This window comes from Lissotriton helveticus, chromosome 7, assembly GCF_964261635.1.
Source record: "Lissotriton helveticus chromosome 7, aLisHel1.1, whole genome shotgun sequence".
In the NCBI taxonomy this organism is placed as follows: Eukaryota; Metazoa; Chordata; class Amphibia; order Caudata; family Salamandridae; genus Lissotriton; species Lissotriton helveticus.
Genome location: NC_136068.1, coordinates 518,172,125 through 518,187,716, shown reverse-complemented (window position 1 = coordinate 518,187,716; position 15,592 = coordinate 518,172,125). Strand labels below are relative to the sequence as shown.

The 15,592-nt window shown below is 47.0% G+C and overlaps 1 protein-coding gene across 1 annotated transcript in view; it reads right to left on the bottom strand.

Annotated features, from left to right (window-relative positions):
• Positions 1-14,192: 14,192 nt before the first annotated feature.
• LOC144769134 (transmembrane protease serine 9-like) overlaps positions 14,193-15,592 on the bottom strand; it is a 103,419-nt gene continuing 102,019 nt past the window's right edge. Inside the window, exon 9 of the mRNA XM_078653144.1 lies at positions 14,193-14,696. Coding sequence (XP_078509270.1) covers positions 14,193-14,696 — 504 coding nt within the window. The remainder of the gene's footprint in view (positions 14,697-15,592) is intronic.

Sequence of the window (15,592 nt, the reverse complement as noted above, 5' to 3'; positions counted from 1 at the left end):
TTTCATCCCCATCCCGAGCTTAGCGTCAGGATGGGGTGGGGCCGCTGCTGAGTGACAGGAGCATGTTACTCAGCAGGGAGGAGGGTGGGCTTGTATGGCACTGTTTAAAATGAACACAAGGAGATGATGGACAGAGTGCTGAAACTTTTCAGACACTCACCCCATCACAGATCTGGGTTGAATCCATCATCGTTCTTTTAGTTCACTTCACTACTCCAGTTCAGACCCAGCCATATGCAAATCAGTCTTGACCCTTTTTGCTATGGGAACAGTCCAGCCCTAACTGCCAAGCCAGGTCGCCCCTGGACCGGAAACAAGCATCCTGGGACCGGTTCACCCCTCATCAGCCAGGCTAGCTTGAATCCGGTGGCAAAGTGAGCAAGGGACCCACATTTGGGTATACTCTCCCAACTTTACAAGTTTGCCCTAAGTTGGGAGGACCTGGCCTGGCAGTTCAGGCTGGACTGTTTCCCTGAGGCACAGACAGGGTCAAGACTGATTTGCACATGGCTGGGTCCAAAATGGGGTGACAAAGTGAGCTAAAGAACGATGATGGATTCAAGTCAGATCTGTGCCTGAGAGTGAGTCTGAAAAGTTTCAGCATTCCGTCCATCGTCTCCTTGTGTTTGCACTGTTTAAAGTGCACATGTGTTTTTGGGTGGCCAGCTTGCTACGGCCAGCCTCATATGCGCACTTCAAATAGTTCCAACCCAGCTCTCTTAAGACAGCTAGGTTAGAGCAAGCCAAAGCCTCTAGAGTGCTGTGGAGTGCTGAGTGAGGCTGCACCACCAATCCTAGGGTCACTCTCATGCTGGGGAGACATGCTGGTGAGAGCAGCCCTAGGACTGGACAAGGGAGTTGCTGCATCCGATTCCTGTGTGAAAGAAGATGTCGGATCGATGACGTCTCTGAGTTCAGGTAAATGAATTTATTATATATATAATCGGTGATCGTGGAAGACCCGAAACGCGTCATGGCTATGGTGCGGGGGCGCTCTTGCACTAAATAAAATTTGCACCAGAAATTTCCTGGGTCCGCAGTCGTCCTTCTTCATGCTACAAGGCTGACTTCCTGAGTAATATATATATATATATATATATATATTCTTTCATGCCAAACTTCGATCAAAGAAGGCGCTGACTCCGTGAATCTGAATCCAAACTTTATTCCTTAGCTCAGTTGCTGCTTAGACGCGTTTCGGCGTTACCGCCTTGTTCACTACCTCTATATATATATATATATTATTTTAAGGGTGACCCCCTTCCCCTGTAGATGCCAGTTGCCACTGCCACATTTGACTATTCTACTATATTTTTAGAGGTACTGGCCTGTCAAGAGATGTTTTTTCTATTTCACAGTCCCCTTCCCTAACACTAATGTCTAATGGTCCGCCTCAGGTAAGGTGGGAATGAATCTAGAAAACGAGAAATGGAGCTGCCATGCTGCTTCATACGTCATCACGCCATTAACGTGAATCTTTCACTTAACTGTCAATGAGAAAACTCGATCAGATACACATCAGTACTGGCTTCTTTTGCTGTTCGTCCGCTTTAATCGCTGAAAAGTGTGAGCATTACAGCAGCGGATATCCCATTTTTACCACAACATTTTTCAATATTCCATTTTAATTACTGTATTTACCAGTTTGCAGCATGTAAGTGATCCACCACTGAAACCTACATTAAAAATTGTTTGGTTTACATCCTAAGTTACCCCACGGAACCAGGTGTTACGGTACTTAATATTGAGAAATTTCCATCTCTAATTTCCCATATGTTTTTTTCATGTCGCCATTTTCCCTATTTATTTTCATTATGTGTCAAACTAAATTTCAAACAGTATTTTTCGTCATTTTTTTGTTCAAGAGATACTTATCTTGCTGCAGAGGTTGCCAATGGGCACGTAACATTGAATTTTAATTGATGGGCCCTCTCACCTTTGATCTGCTACTCACAGGTTTTCGGACAGAAGCTAATAAAAAGCACTTCAAGAGGATACCATACCAGGCATTGTCAGAACCTCTGCCATAGGGCCACCGGACACGCAGAGGCTACTGGGCCCAACCATGGAAGTTGAGGCCTTTTACTCCTGATGTCCCAGGGCCTGGCACACTATGGATCCTGTTCAACTGTGCCAATTACCCCTTCTGCATTTGACCCTCAGTGGTAGCCGTGGTTAAGGATCCCTCAGTACGAGGGAATGAAGATACAGGTCAGTCAACACGACTCAACTCCAAATGCAAACAGTACAAAAAATAAATCAATGTCCAGCCAAACACTTGCTTTTATAAGAATAAGTAGTATTTTATTTCTAATTCTACACATGCAAAGAGATGCAGCAATCAAATGCAATAACACAATACCCTTTGAGATAGTGGTCAGGCAAATCCCTGTCTCATCCTATTTTGTGTAAAGTGTTCAGGGTTATTCCCCAATCACTGGTTGCCACATCAGGGAATACAAGGTTGTACTGAAGAGTTCGTTCTCTTGACCTTTTAACTTAGTCAAAATGTCTGAGGTACCTCAGCACCGTTAGCAGCAAGTCCCCCGGGGCCCCAGAGGCCCGGTTTCAGTCTCACCCACTCCGGTGGTATGGCACTGTTCAGCAGAGCAGGTAGTGCCCTCTCCTCAGGTGCTTCTAAGTTGGAATCCTGTACGGTAAGGTCAGGCCACTTGCAATGGATGCATCAGAACCAGGCGGTGCAGACTCTTCCTGTTGAGCAGTGCAGCATGTCACTTTCCAATGATCGGAGCTGCCCCCACCCGCTGGACTCAAAAGGTAAGCGCCTGACTGCTTGCCAAGATCAGTGTGCCCTTTGAGGAAGTGGGGAGTATTGAAGGGATCAAGGTCATGCCTACAAAGCCCTCCACAAAACCGGACCTGCATACATCAACAGCCGCCTCACATTCCATCAACTGACCAGAGAACTTTCCTACTCCACCCTCGTCATGGCCTACATCCTCTGTATCCGTCAAAGCTGCTGCGGCGGTCATTCCTTCTACTACCTCGCCGCCATAAGCTGGAACAACCTCGCCCCTCCACTTCCGCACCTCCCCTTCTCTGGAGTCTTCAGGGAGAAACTCAAGACGTGGCTTTTTGGCCGACAGAGCCACTCCACCTAGGCTCACAAAACACCAGCGCCTGCAGACCCCTCGGGTTGATAAGCCACGCTACACAAGACTTCTTGATTGATTGATTGAAGGTCCAGTGGGGAGCCTTGTTAAGTGGACTCCCAGTGAGAGGTGTGAGGAGACACCTGCTGTACCATTCGGGTCATTGCCCATGTGCAGACTGAAGTCAGTGACCCCATCAGCCAGTCAAGGGCCGCCATGAAGATAGCCATGTTAAGACTGCGGTGCAGTAAGGGCAGAAGCTTTAGCAGCACTGTTGAGGTGATCCTGTGTGCCTGGAGGAGCATCTGTGGAAAAGACTGTCTTGAGGAGAAGGGCTGAAGCTTGTGCAACATCCTAGCGGTGACCTCGTACGCCAGAAGGGACCCCTGTGTTAAGGATTGCAATGCAGTAAGGGTCGAAACCTTGTGTGGCAGTCTTTCTGCAATCCTGTATGCTAGGAGGGACTGCTGGAAATAATTGTGTCGTGTGGATCAGACTGGAGCCAGGGAACTGTGAGCAGGAGTGACATTTAGGTCACCTGGAGCAACAAGGACTGTATCTAGCCTGACCACGTGGGTGGAGTGAGGACACAGTGGAAGCATCTTCGCCTCAGCAGGATCAAGATCAGGAGCATCGGAATAACCCACCGCCCTCTTTGAGAGTATGGACACTTACCCTGCAGAAGGAGGACGGAAACACCTCTGATAACTGCCGGAGCATGCCCGTGCAGGCTCTGAGGGAGCCTGCACCTGCTGAATGTTGCTGCAATGGTCACATGCAGCTAACTCACCTGAGCAGGACCAGAGATGTTGAGAGTGCCCACAGACGGGGCACCCTTCAAGATGCGGCACTCTTCTTCTCTGCCGGAGCGGGTAAGACTTGCTATCCACCTACCAGGCCCCAGGGGACTCGCTGCTAAATACTCTGCAGTGCTAAGACACTGTTGACTGTTATCGAAGAGTCCGAGTGGACTCTTGAGTTAAGGCCTACTAGTGAGCATTCCCTGGGTACAGCCACAAGTAAATGGGGAATACTCCTGATCACATTGTGAGGAACCAGTGAGACAGGGACTTGCCAATGAAACACTAGAGCTCAGACCTCAAAGGGGAAAAGTGTTGTTATCTGAATAACTTCCCCTTCAATGAGCAGAGATAGAAACAAAAGACTTATTTTTGCTATAAAAGTAAATATTTGCCTGGACAGTGATTTATTGCTGCTGCGTGCTCTTTGAGTTATGAGCCGTATTCACTCATTTGTAACTACACTTCCCCCGAGGAAGCCTTAGACTGCTCGTTCACGGTTACCACTAAGAGTCAAGTGTATAAGGAGTACTTGACACAGTTGCTCAGGATCAATATTAGGCCGGGCCCTGGGACAGGAGTAAAAGACCTTAACCCCCACGGTTGGGACCATGTAAGAGCTGTTTGCCCTGTGGGTCCTATGACAGGTTTCTAGCAATTGGCGGCAAGTGATGGTGCTCCTATCTTTTAGGAGCCTGGATACAGAAGTGGCATTTCCAGTGTGCACCAGTGTACAATAAGTCCAGTTTCTACTCTTCTACGCATCAAGGTGAAATGCATAGACAATGGAAAATAGAGGGTTCGGAGTTAACCTTAGCACAATGTCAAGAGATCAGGTGAAGAATTTATTTAGGGACAGAGGGAGGCGCGAGTCCCTGGAGTAGGGACAGAGACATCCTTGCTAATTTCATTTTGGACCAGTTTGAGATACTGAGTGAAAGGGATGCAGCTGTAGTTGACTTTGTGGAGGGAACCATGATTGAAACAGAGGAAGAGAGTGCTGTGGATTCAGGCTCTAGGATCTCCTTAGCACAGATCTATCACACACATACATCAAGTGTGTTCCATAATGCTCTTTTCTGAATTTCACCAAGACACTCACCACCTTTACTTTCTATAATAAACCTGGTGTGTACACAACCTCGAATTTCTAGGGTGCCACTGCCACCAATTCCATAGGAAAACCCCTTGGGTAGGTTGAGTCTAGCAGAGACCCTGAGCTTGCAGTTAGCACTTCAGAAAGCTAAGGCTGAGGAAGATGTGATAGCCAGAGAGTTCAAGAGGGAAAATATAAGACCTGCTGATTGTGAACAAGAAGAAAGGAGGGGGGAGAGGCAGGAGAAATGGGCCCGTGAGGAGAGACTGCGAAAAATAGAGGAGAAACATAGAGGGAAAAGGGGAAAAACTGAGGAAGTGGTTGGAGAAACAGATGGGTATGGAAAGAAAGCTGGAAAGGATAGCACTTGAAAGATAGAATTGTAGGATGGCAGCAAGGACCACTACATCTCGGAAGAGTGACTCTGCATTCAGTTCAGGCCAGGTCATGCCCAAGTTTCCAAAAGATCTTATGCATGTGTATGTGGAAGGCTGGGATAATTTTGAATGGTTTGTGAACTTTGAAGGCACTTGTAAAGTGCATGCCTGAAAGGAGATATCTAAGGCAGCTGCCTTAATCTGGCACATGCCTTTGGAAGGTATATCGTCACTAGGAGAATGCCTGTGACAGGCCATATCGTCTGTGAGTGAATGAAGGAAGCTCTCATGAGGCGGTTTGGCTGAAACCAGCTCAACACCTGCAGAGACTCCGCGACTGCAAAAGGGCAGATGGTGTTCCATTTGAGACTTGGGTTCATGGTGTACTGCATGATTGGATTCAGAAAGTAAAAAGCAAGCAGGGCAATGATTTCAGTCCCTTAAGTAGTTGATGGTGACAGAGCAACTCAAGGAGTGCTTTACTCCACTTAGGCAATACCTGCCTGATTTGAGAGAAAGGTATCCACTAAAACTTGAAATGTTAGCTGATAAGTGGTTATCTAATATCATAGAGAAGCAAAGTTCTAAGCTAAAAGGGGAAAATAACTCTCCACTCACTGGTTCCAAACCGTAAGGTAAGGGCAATGGTAATTCTCATGGGACACAAGCAGGGCCCAGGAAACCTGGGTATGGTAATGGTGTATCCATGAAGGAGCATCAGGAGAATGGAAGGCAAGGGAGCCCTCCTAAGTCCACAGCGGTGACTGGCTTTAAGTGTCACTAGGTGTGACCCTTTAAGAAATATTATCGGGCAAACCATCGGCACCTGTGAAACTAAGCATGTTACACGTGGGTGGGTGAGGGACCGGTTGCACTTAACCTAGTAGCTACGGACATTTGAGAGATGGCCCCAGATGTGTGAAGCACATTCATCCTAACACAATGGTATTTGTGCAGGAAGTTAGTATCAATTTGAAGAAAGTGCCTGCTATGGTTGAGAGGAAGTACTTTTAGCCTGAAGAGATTCTCCCTGGAGCCAAGTATACAGGATTTTTAGCCTGAGGAGAGGGCATGTTGTATCTGCTTGCTAGGTTTGAGATTGAGCTCAATGGCAAGGGGTCATGATTAATGTCGGGGTAAGGGAAAAACAAGGAGATGGATGTCTCTTGGGAAATAATTTGATTACCTCTGGCTTGGTGCCAGGACATGAAGGCCTTATGGCTTGGACAATGTCAGCGGTGTTAACCAGGTCACAAGCTGCAAATCCGACTCCCAGTACGATTGGGATCATCTCTAATTTGTAGGGACCAGGACAAGGTAGTTTGCAGTAAAAGGTAGACCCATGGAAGGAGGTGACCATGGAGGTCATTGCTTCTGCTGCAGATGAAATGGAGGTTGATGCTCTGGAAGCGGATCACTACTGTATTCTGGGTCACTTCCAGAGCGGCAGGGTTTGCTAGCTGCAGGCGAGCCTCCCCGGGAAGATTTCTGCACAGCACAGGAAGAGTGACATATATTTGTGGGACTTCGGACGGAAGCCCAGAAACAGGGCAGCAAAGCAGTGGTCAGAAAACACTATGTTGGCTGGGAGGATTGTCAACTTTATAGTAAACCGGTAAATGCTGAACCCAGGAACTAGCAAGAGGCTAGTAGTTCCATTATTGCACAGGAACTTCCTGTTGTCACTGGCCCATGAAGTGCCCTTAGCAGGGCCCTAATAGATTATAAGTAGCCGCGGGCGTAGAGCTTCACTCTGCCCGCGGAGTGTGCGGAGATTTGCCTACTCCGCGTTCCGTGGAGAACGTGGAGTAGGCAAATCTCTACACACACCGAGGTGCAGCGGAGTTGACCAGCCCCCACCTCCACCTCCACCCCCTATTAAGAATAAATTAAAACTACATTAAAGGTAAAGGAATAAAGACTTACCTTGACTGCGGCGTCCCTGGGCTGCCAACCTCCTCTTCATTGCCATCACAGGGTGATCTGCGCATGCATGCGCACCCGCGCATTTCTCTCAAGGAAAGCGCAGATCACCCTGAGACGGCGATGAAGAGGAGGACGGCAGCCCGAGGACGCCGCAGTCAAGGTACGTCTTTATTCTTTTACCATTATGTAGTTTTAATTAATTCTTAATAGGGGGGTGGAGGCGGGTGGCGGAGCTGAGCAGAGTGAAGTACCACGGAGTTTGTCCTCAACTCCGTGGACCTCTGCGTAGTCCTGCTCCTCCAGCTACGCCCAGGGTTAATTAGAAGAACCCAGGATAGGTTGGTCCCTCTGTTCTTCTGGCCAGGGATGCGCAGAGACACAGAGAGATTCTGTAGAACCTGTCTTGCTTGCCAGATGAGTGGCAGGACAGGAGGGAGGAGTAAGGCAGCGTTAGTGCCTCTATCAGTTGTAGGTGCTCCATTTTAGCAAGTGGGAATAGACATACTTGGTCCATTCATCCTCCCCTTTACAGTCAGGCAGCAAGTATTTCTTGGTTGTGGTGGATCAATCTACCAGGTACCCCAAAGTTGTACCTCTGAGGAGCATGACTGCAAAGGTAGTAGCAAGAGCAGTCCTGGGGATCTTTTCTAGGGTTGGATTTCCAAAGACAGGAATTTCTAACTGGAGAACCAACTTCATCTCTTCTTGCATAAGAGAGATGTGGGAGCAAGCTGGTGTGACATACCACTTCTCCATTGCATACTATCCACAAACCAGTGGTGTGGTGGAACGGTTTAACTAAACACTGAAGGGCATGATGGGAACTCAGCCAGAGAATGAGGAGAAAGTGAGATCTATTCCTGCAGTGTCTCCTGTTTTCCCACCAAAATAGTCCACAGAAGGTAATAGGGTTGAGTCTTTTTGAACTTCTGTAGGGACACTCACTGCGGGGTCCACTCATCTTAGTCAGAGAGAGTTAGGAAGGAACCTTAGTGTCTCCACAGAACCATGTGGTGGACTCTGTGATTGGCTTCAGGAAGTTGATGGCATAATACATCAGTAAGGCCGAGGAAGACCTTCAGGCTAGCCAAGCATTGATGAAGGAATGGTCTGCTGGAAAGTTACACTGATTGGGTATCAAGAAGGTCAGGAGGGGCTGGTGATAAAGCATATTTCTCCTAGGGATATGGAGGACAAATGGTGTAGGCCATTCAAAGGAGTACTGAAGGTTTCTGAGGTAAACTATCTGGATGCTACAAGGGAACCGGAGAGGGTGTTCCATGTGAACAGGTTTAAGCATTACCCGAGGAGGGACTTCACAGTGAATGTCATTGGCTATTGAAGAGGAAGTTGAGGGTGTCCTCTGTAGTCTACCTTGGGCATGAGGTAGGGAGCAGGAACATTAGCCTATTGGTTGCCAAGATTGACTTTCTGATGGACTGGTAAGTGCTTACTATCCAGACTGAAGTTAGGGCTTTTTTAGGAGTCACTGGGTATTACAGGAATTTTGTGGCAAACTATGGAAACATAGTTGCTTCATTTACTACTTTGACCTCTAGGAAGCAGCCCGGGAAAGTGATATGAACTGAAGAGTGTCAGAAAGCATTTAAGAAACTGAAGAATGCCCTATGCACTACACCAGTACTGAACGCACCTGACTACAGTCAGCCTTTCATTGTACAGACTGATACCTCTGACAAAGGAGTTGGAGTAGTGTTATCTCAACTGGATGACAAAGGTAGAGATCCTTTGGTAGCCTTTATTAATAAGCAACTACTACCCAGAGAGTAGAACTGGATGGCTATTGAGCAGGAGTGCTTTGCCATAGTGTGGGTCTTGCATGAGCCCTGCCTATATTTGTTTGGCACTAAGTTTGTGGTGCAGAAGCCACTGAAATAGTTGATGGGCATTAAAGGAGAGAATCCCAAGTTGTTGAGATGGTCTATTTATTTACAACGGTTACATTTTGTATTGGAGCACAGAGCCAGATTGAGCCACAGGAATGCCAGTTTTACCGATCTGACCACCCATTCTCACCAGGTAAAGAGCTGGTTTGCGGTGTTCTGATCTGAGAGGGGTGTCTGTTGGGACAGAAACGTTATTTGCATGGTAATGGTATGTACCCCTGCCCTGAGTGCCCAATTGTACTGTTGTCTGGATCCCTAATGCTGATTTTTGTTGCCATAGGCAAACACGGATCACCAGTGTGTGCCATGACATAGGTCTGTCTCACGGATTGCAGTCTGGTTGGACTGGGAGAGGTACACAAAGAACTACCCTCATAGTGGTGGAAGGCTGCTATCTTCACCAGGAGTTAGGCAGCATGAGCACGGTGATGGCAGCAAACCATGTAGTAATCAAAAGGAGTAAAAAGGTCCTTTTTAACCTGTGTCACTGGAGAAAGGCCTACATACCCACTCACTTTTTAAAGTTCAGGTGCTATGTGCTTAACTTGCTCTTTGGTCCACAACAGTTAAATATAAAGTGCTTCACAGTGCAGGAAGAGGTGATTCTGCGCTGGTTGTGCGCATGCCTAGGAAAAGTACAGTAAATGAATAGAGTAGTGCTGCGCAGGGTGCGTATAGTAAGTGCATGTATTCGGTGTATGTGTAATTGCAAGGCGCACAGTACATGAAGAATTTAGTGCTGCTTTACAGTGTGTGTATGGGGTCTGCATGTGCTGGTAAATGTGTACCTGCAAGGAGTACAGTACATGAAGGGTGTAATATTGTACAGTGCACGCATGGTGAGTGTGTGTGCTAGCTGAATGTGTGCCTGCAGGCATCAACATAGAAAGGCTACAGTACTGAACATTGCATGCAGAGTGAGTGTGTGAAAGTGTATGGGTGTCTGTGGTGGCAGGTACTGTGTCTGCTGTGTAAATATATTGAGTACAGGTGTGCCTGTAAAGGTAATGACATGGAGGACCCTGGGTTTCATTTTGGGAGGACCAGACCTATAGGGTGCAGACAAGAGGAGATAGAGATAACCCAACAGATAGATCTGTGTATTGCTGCATTCCTGTGATCTGGGTGGGATACACTGGGGAGGGAGAGTGAGGCTCCATTTGTACACTTCAAAGGGTGCTCAATTGATTCAGTCAGAGGTCACAAGGAAGGGGTCTGGACACATCTCAGGAAGGAGATGGGGCTGATGAGTGAATCATAAAAAGTGGAACTGGGAGCCTGGGATAAATCTTTTGATGCAATATCACTGTGGCTGACATTCAGGTGTGAACTCTAGTCACTCCCATGGACTGTGCTGTGGGACTTTCACCTTCGGAGTTTTCAAAAGGAAGAGGGAGAGGAGAAGTGTGCACTTCAAAAGAAGCAGTACCACAACATAAAACTTAAACGGCCCAGACCCTAATTCCCATTTGGTGTCTGAACTATAAGAATGGGAGGTTAAGATCCCAAGCCAAATGATGTGTGTGAGGAGGGGAAGCTTTGCAAGACTTCTACCTGTGACCAGCACTGGGGGCCAGTGGCTTGCTAGTCTCCCTGCTGGGTGAGGGAACATTACCCAGGGAAAACAAGGCACCTGCTCTTGAGCCTCTAGCACCAGTGCATGCCTGCTTGCCAAGACCATTGCGCCCTGTGAAAAAGAGGAGAGCGTTGGAGGGGATGAGGCTCAGAGGGCTGCCCTGTCGAGTGGACTCCCAGTGCGATGTGTGAGGAGATGGCTGCTGAACCAATCAGGTCATTTCCTGTGTGCAGACTTAAGTTGGCAATCCCCATATGCCATAAACATGAAGATTGTTGTGTTAAAATCGCCCTGGGGTAAGGGCGGTAGCGTGTTACGCAATCCCATGTTCAGGAGCGGCTGTCGTACAAAAGACGGTCTTGCAGAGAAGAGACAAAGCCTGTGTGGCATCGTAGCGTAGACCCGGTTTGCCAGGAGGGGGTGACGAGAATAATTGTGCCGTGTTGATCAGGCAGGAACCCATGACCTGAGAGCAGAGGTGGTTGAGAAACGAGGACAGCATCTAATCTGACCCCTTGGATCGAGTGAGGATGCTGTGGAACCATCACTGCCTCATTAGGATCGAGGTCAGGAGCATCAGAATCACCTTCCCCCTCCTTTGGAAGCATGGGCACTTAGCCTGCATGAGGAGCACAGAAACACCTCTGGTTGCTGTTGGAGCACGACCATGTAGGCTCAGTGGAGAGTCTGTGCCTGCTGAGTTCTGCAGCGAGGCTTACGTGCAGCCGACTCACCTGAGCAGGATCGAAGCTGTTGAGAGTGCCCGCAGATGGGGCACCCTCCAAGACACTGCCCTCTTCCTCTCCGCTGGATGCGGGTAAGACTTGTTATGAGCCTACTGGGCCCGGGGGAATCGCTGCTAAAAGCGCTGTGGTATTGAGACACTTTTGACTGTAAATGAAGAGTCATAGTGGACTCTTGATTTAAGGCCTACTAGGTAGCATTTCCTGGAAAGGGGAATAACCCTGATGACATTGCGAGGAACAGGTGGAAGGTGGGACAGGGACTGGGACTTCCCAATGAAACCCTAGAGCCCTACCTCAAAGGGGAAATGTGTTGATGTTGAGAATGCCATAACGTTCCTTTGAATGAATAGAGTTAGAAATATAATACTTCTTTTTGTCATAAAAGTAAGTACTTGGCTGTATATTGATTTATTGCTGCTGCTGTGCGATCTTTGAGGTATGAGCTGTGTTCACTATTCTGCATCTACTCGAGGCAGCCTTACACTGCTCGATCACATCTACCACTGAGAGTCATGTGCAGAAGGGGTACTTGGCCCAATTGAGCGGGATCCATAGTAGGTCAGGCCTTGGGACATCAGGAGTACAAGGCCTCAACCACTATGGTTGGGCCCAGTAGCCTCTGCGTCCCCGGTGGCCATCTGAAAAGGGTTCTGACAACTGGTAAGCTAGGAGAGTCATCTAATATCATCTCAGAGGACAATCTTTAAAATGAGCATTGGAAAAGTCAGTAGGTCTCAAAGCTGAAAGACCAATCTATTGACTTCGCCATTGCTTTTTTTGTTATCGTCGTTGACTTGCCAAGACGGCCTCCAGTGCATTAAAATGCATGCAAACGCTTGATGTATGGGTATGATAATGAATGAGGATGCATGGCCATCCAATTTGGAATGGGTTTTCTATTAAAGAGACATCATTCCAAGATGGAGATTGATGCGTATGCATGCATTGTAGTGCATCTGTGCGCCATGAGGCATGCATGCGCTTTTATCATGACAAGCATGCATCAATTTTGGATTTTTAAATTTACTGTTCTAAAGTTGCAAACCGCCATTTGGGAACAGTAAATGAAAAGTAAAAAAAAAAGAAAAGAAGGAAAGTGCATATCAGCAGTAAAAAGGAATCAAGTGGCTCGGTAGCCCTTTGTAGCTGAAAAACATACAAGTAGAATTGAAAAAAGAGATTGTTATCGGGAGCATTGGAGGGGATTCAATACTGACACCTTGAGGGGCAGAGGAACAAGCAGAGGAGAGACCAAGGAAACAAATGCTCTCCCACGGTTTGCTGAAACTTGAAGAAAAAATAGTCCCCTCAAGGCAGCAGTGGACAGATACAACTCTTCCTATCAGAACAACGTGATACTCAAATACTCATGGGTGGGAAAACCCAAAAGAGGGATGAAAGTCATCAAAGCAAGAGCAGACACCTGAGAAAGAGAACAAGGATTTGATTCAAAGCCAACTCTAAGTGTATATTATGCATTGGAACCAATAGGTCTGCCATCAGACAGCTATAGCAGTCTATAGCTGCTACCTAAAACAGCAGTAGTTTGTCTAATGTTCTCAGATGAGATGTTACTTCCTCCATGCTTCCTTCAGAGGTGTTTCTGCCACAAACGTTCCCTAGTAGAGAGTGACTGTAAGTACCATGTCAAGTGACAGCAAGTGAAAGAATGTCTCTGAAATAAGGTGGTTGAAGAACAAGATGATGTTCACACAAGTGATTTGTGGAGTAATAACCAGGAAAAAACACAATGGCTTGGGTATGCCCAGTCGTGGGTCCCTTGCTCACTTTGCCACTGGATTCAAGCTAGCCTGGCTGATGATGGCTGATTAGCCAGAAACCGTCCCCCAGGATGCTTGTTTCTGGTCCAGGGAAGACATGGCTTGGCAGTTTGGGCTGGACTGTTCCCATGAGGCACAGGGTCAGACTGATTTGCATATGGCCATGTCTGAACTGGGGTGGTGGAGTGAGCTAAAGAATGATGATGGATTAAACCCATATCAGTTGACTGGGGGTGAGTGCTTGCAATGTTCAACACTCCGTCCATCATCCCTTTGGTTTTGCTTTGTTCGCCCTAAGTTGGCAGGGTATGCCCAGACGTGGGTCCCTTGCTCACTTTGCCACTGGATTCAAGATAGCCTGGCTGATGACGGTTGATTAGCTAGAAACCGGTCCCAGGATGCTTGTTTCCGGTCCAGGGAAGACATGGCTTGGCAGTTCGGACTGGACTGTTCCCATGAGGCACAGGGTCAGACTGATTTGTATATGGCCATGTCTGAACTTGGGTGGCGGAGTGAGCTAAAGAACAATGATGGATTAAACCCAGATCAGTTGACTGGGGGTGAGTGCTTGCAATGTTCAACACTCCGTCCATCATCCCTTTTGGTTTTGCTTTGTTTTTAAAATGATGTATACAAATGGTTTATGAAATATAAATGGTCTCAAAAGAAGTAAAAATAGTTGCTTACTATGAAACTGTGCATACTGTAGTAAATTCAAAAATATGAAACTGGGCATGCTGTAGTCATTTCAAAACAAATACCAGCCCTCGCTTAGTTGTGCAGCTGCACTGTACATTGTCCTGGTTTTGATAGAGTCCTCTAAAAATTCAGACCAGATGCCCGGCTAACTTTGTCCTTATTTGTCTTCTTTTAAGTGATGCTCAGATGTACTAGTAGTAGGAAGAACACCCAAGTGACAAATGGCAGAATGCCAGATCCCCCGGAACTAGGTATTTCTCCAATGGCGGCAACTGTATTAGCAGAGTTGACAGATCCTTTAGTTACTGGGCTGCTTGAGCTCTGTCTGCTCGTTTTGGGTTCCATTGTGGTAGATATGTCTGTGAACTTGGATGTGGTAGACTTTGACCTTGTTGCCGCTGTAGCTGTTCTGCTGATAGCTACAGTGTTCAGGCTGGGGGTGACCGTGGTCTTGAAGGGGACTGTGGGCACTGCAGTAACGTTGGTCACATATGGAGTGGGTGCTGAACTGAACTCCACTTCGGGGACATGTTGCTTTATCCAGGCATCATAGGCAGTCACCAGGGTGTACACCCCAGGACGGTTTGGCAAAGCACAGCCATAACCCCAGCTCACCACTCCTGCAAGGAACCAGCTGCTGCCCAACTTGCAGACTAGAGGACCTCCGGAATCACCCTAGTAAGAAAATAAAAAACAAATGCTTAGTAAACATCAAATACCAGTCCTCATGAGGATCAGAAGCTATTGTACAATTTTCAGATTTTGTACGTATTGATCTGTCTCAAGTATGGTGAAAATAAACATCTTACCTACAATATACATTAGCACGTGACAGGGGAGTCTTAGGCTGTAGCTTTGATGGGACCATTAGGGTAACCAGAAGGCCTCATCTGCCATTATCGAGACTAATGAATCATGTCAGTTTTCTTCTTCATGTTAGATCTCAGAGTAGTATTGTGTTGGTAGAGACCAATGGACTTGCTCTTGGAAGCATTTGAATAATTTTGATACCTCTCACTTTTCTGATGATAGCACTCTTTCATGTTACCTGTAACTCTTATCCTGATTCTGAAATTCTCAAATCCTAACTACTGAGACTCTGGTCTTTTCGGTGCGCATGAGCCTGACACTAATCTAGCCAACCCAAAAGATGGATAATAAGCTCAGCTGTGAGGCTCATCACAGGATCCAGTAAACGTGACGCACTACACCAGATCTAAAACATCTGAAAAAGCTCCAGCTTGAAGCACGGATTCAGTTGAAGATTGCCTGCATGACGCATAAGTCTCTTCATCATAACACTCCTGTGTACCTGGCTAAAAACTCACACTATCTGTTGGGAGTCGTTCCCATGAGAAGTACTAACTCTTGATTGTTAGAGCCACTGAAATTTAACAAAAAGAAAACTTATAACCGCTACTTTTCCGGTCTTTTTTTGCCCGAAGAATATTGAACGCAGTACCTCCTGAACCCAGAACCTACCCCTTGGCTACCTCCTTCAAAAAATAATTAAAACAGCTGTTTCTTAATGGATGCCTTCAATAGTAAACCTGAAGTCACTCAGCTTGACT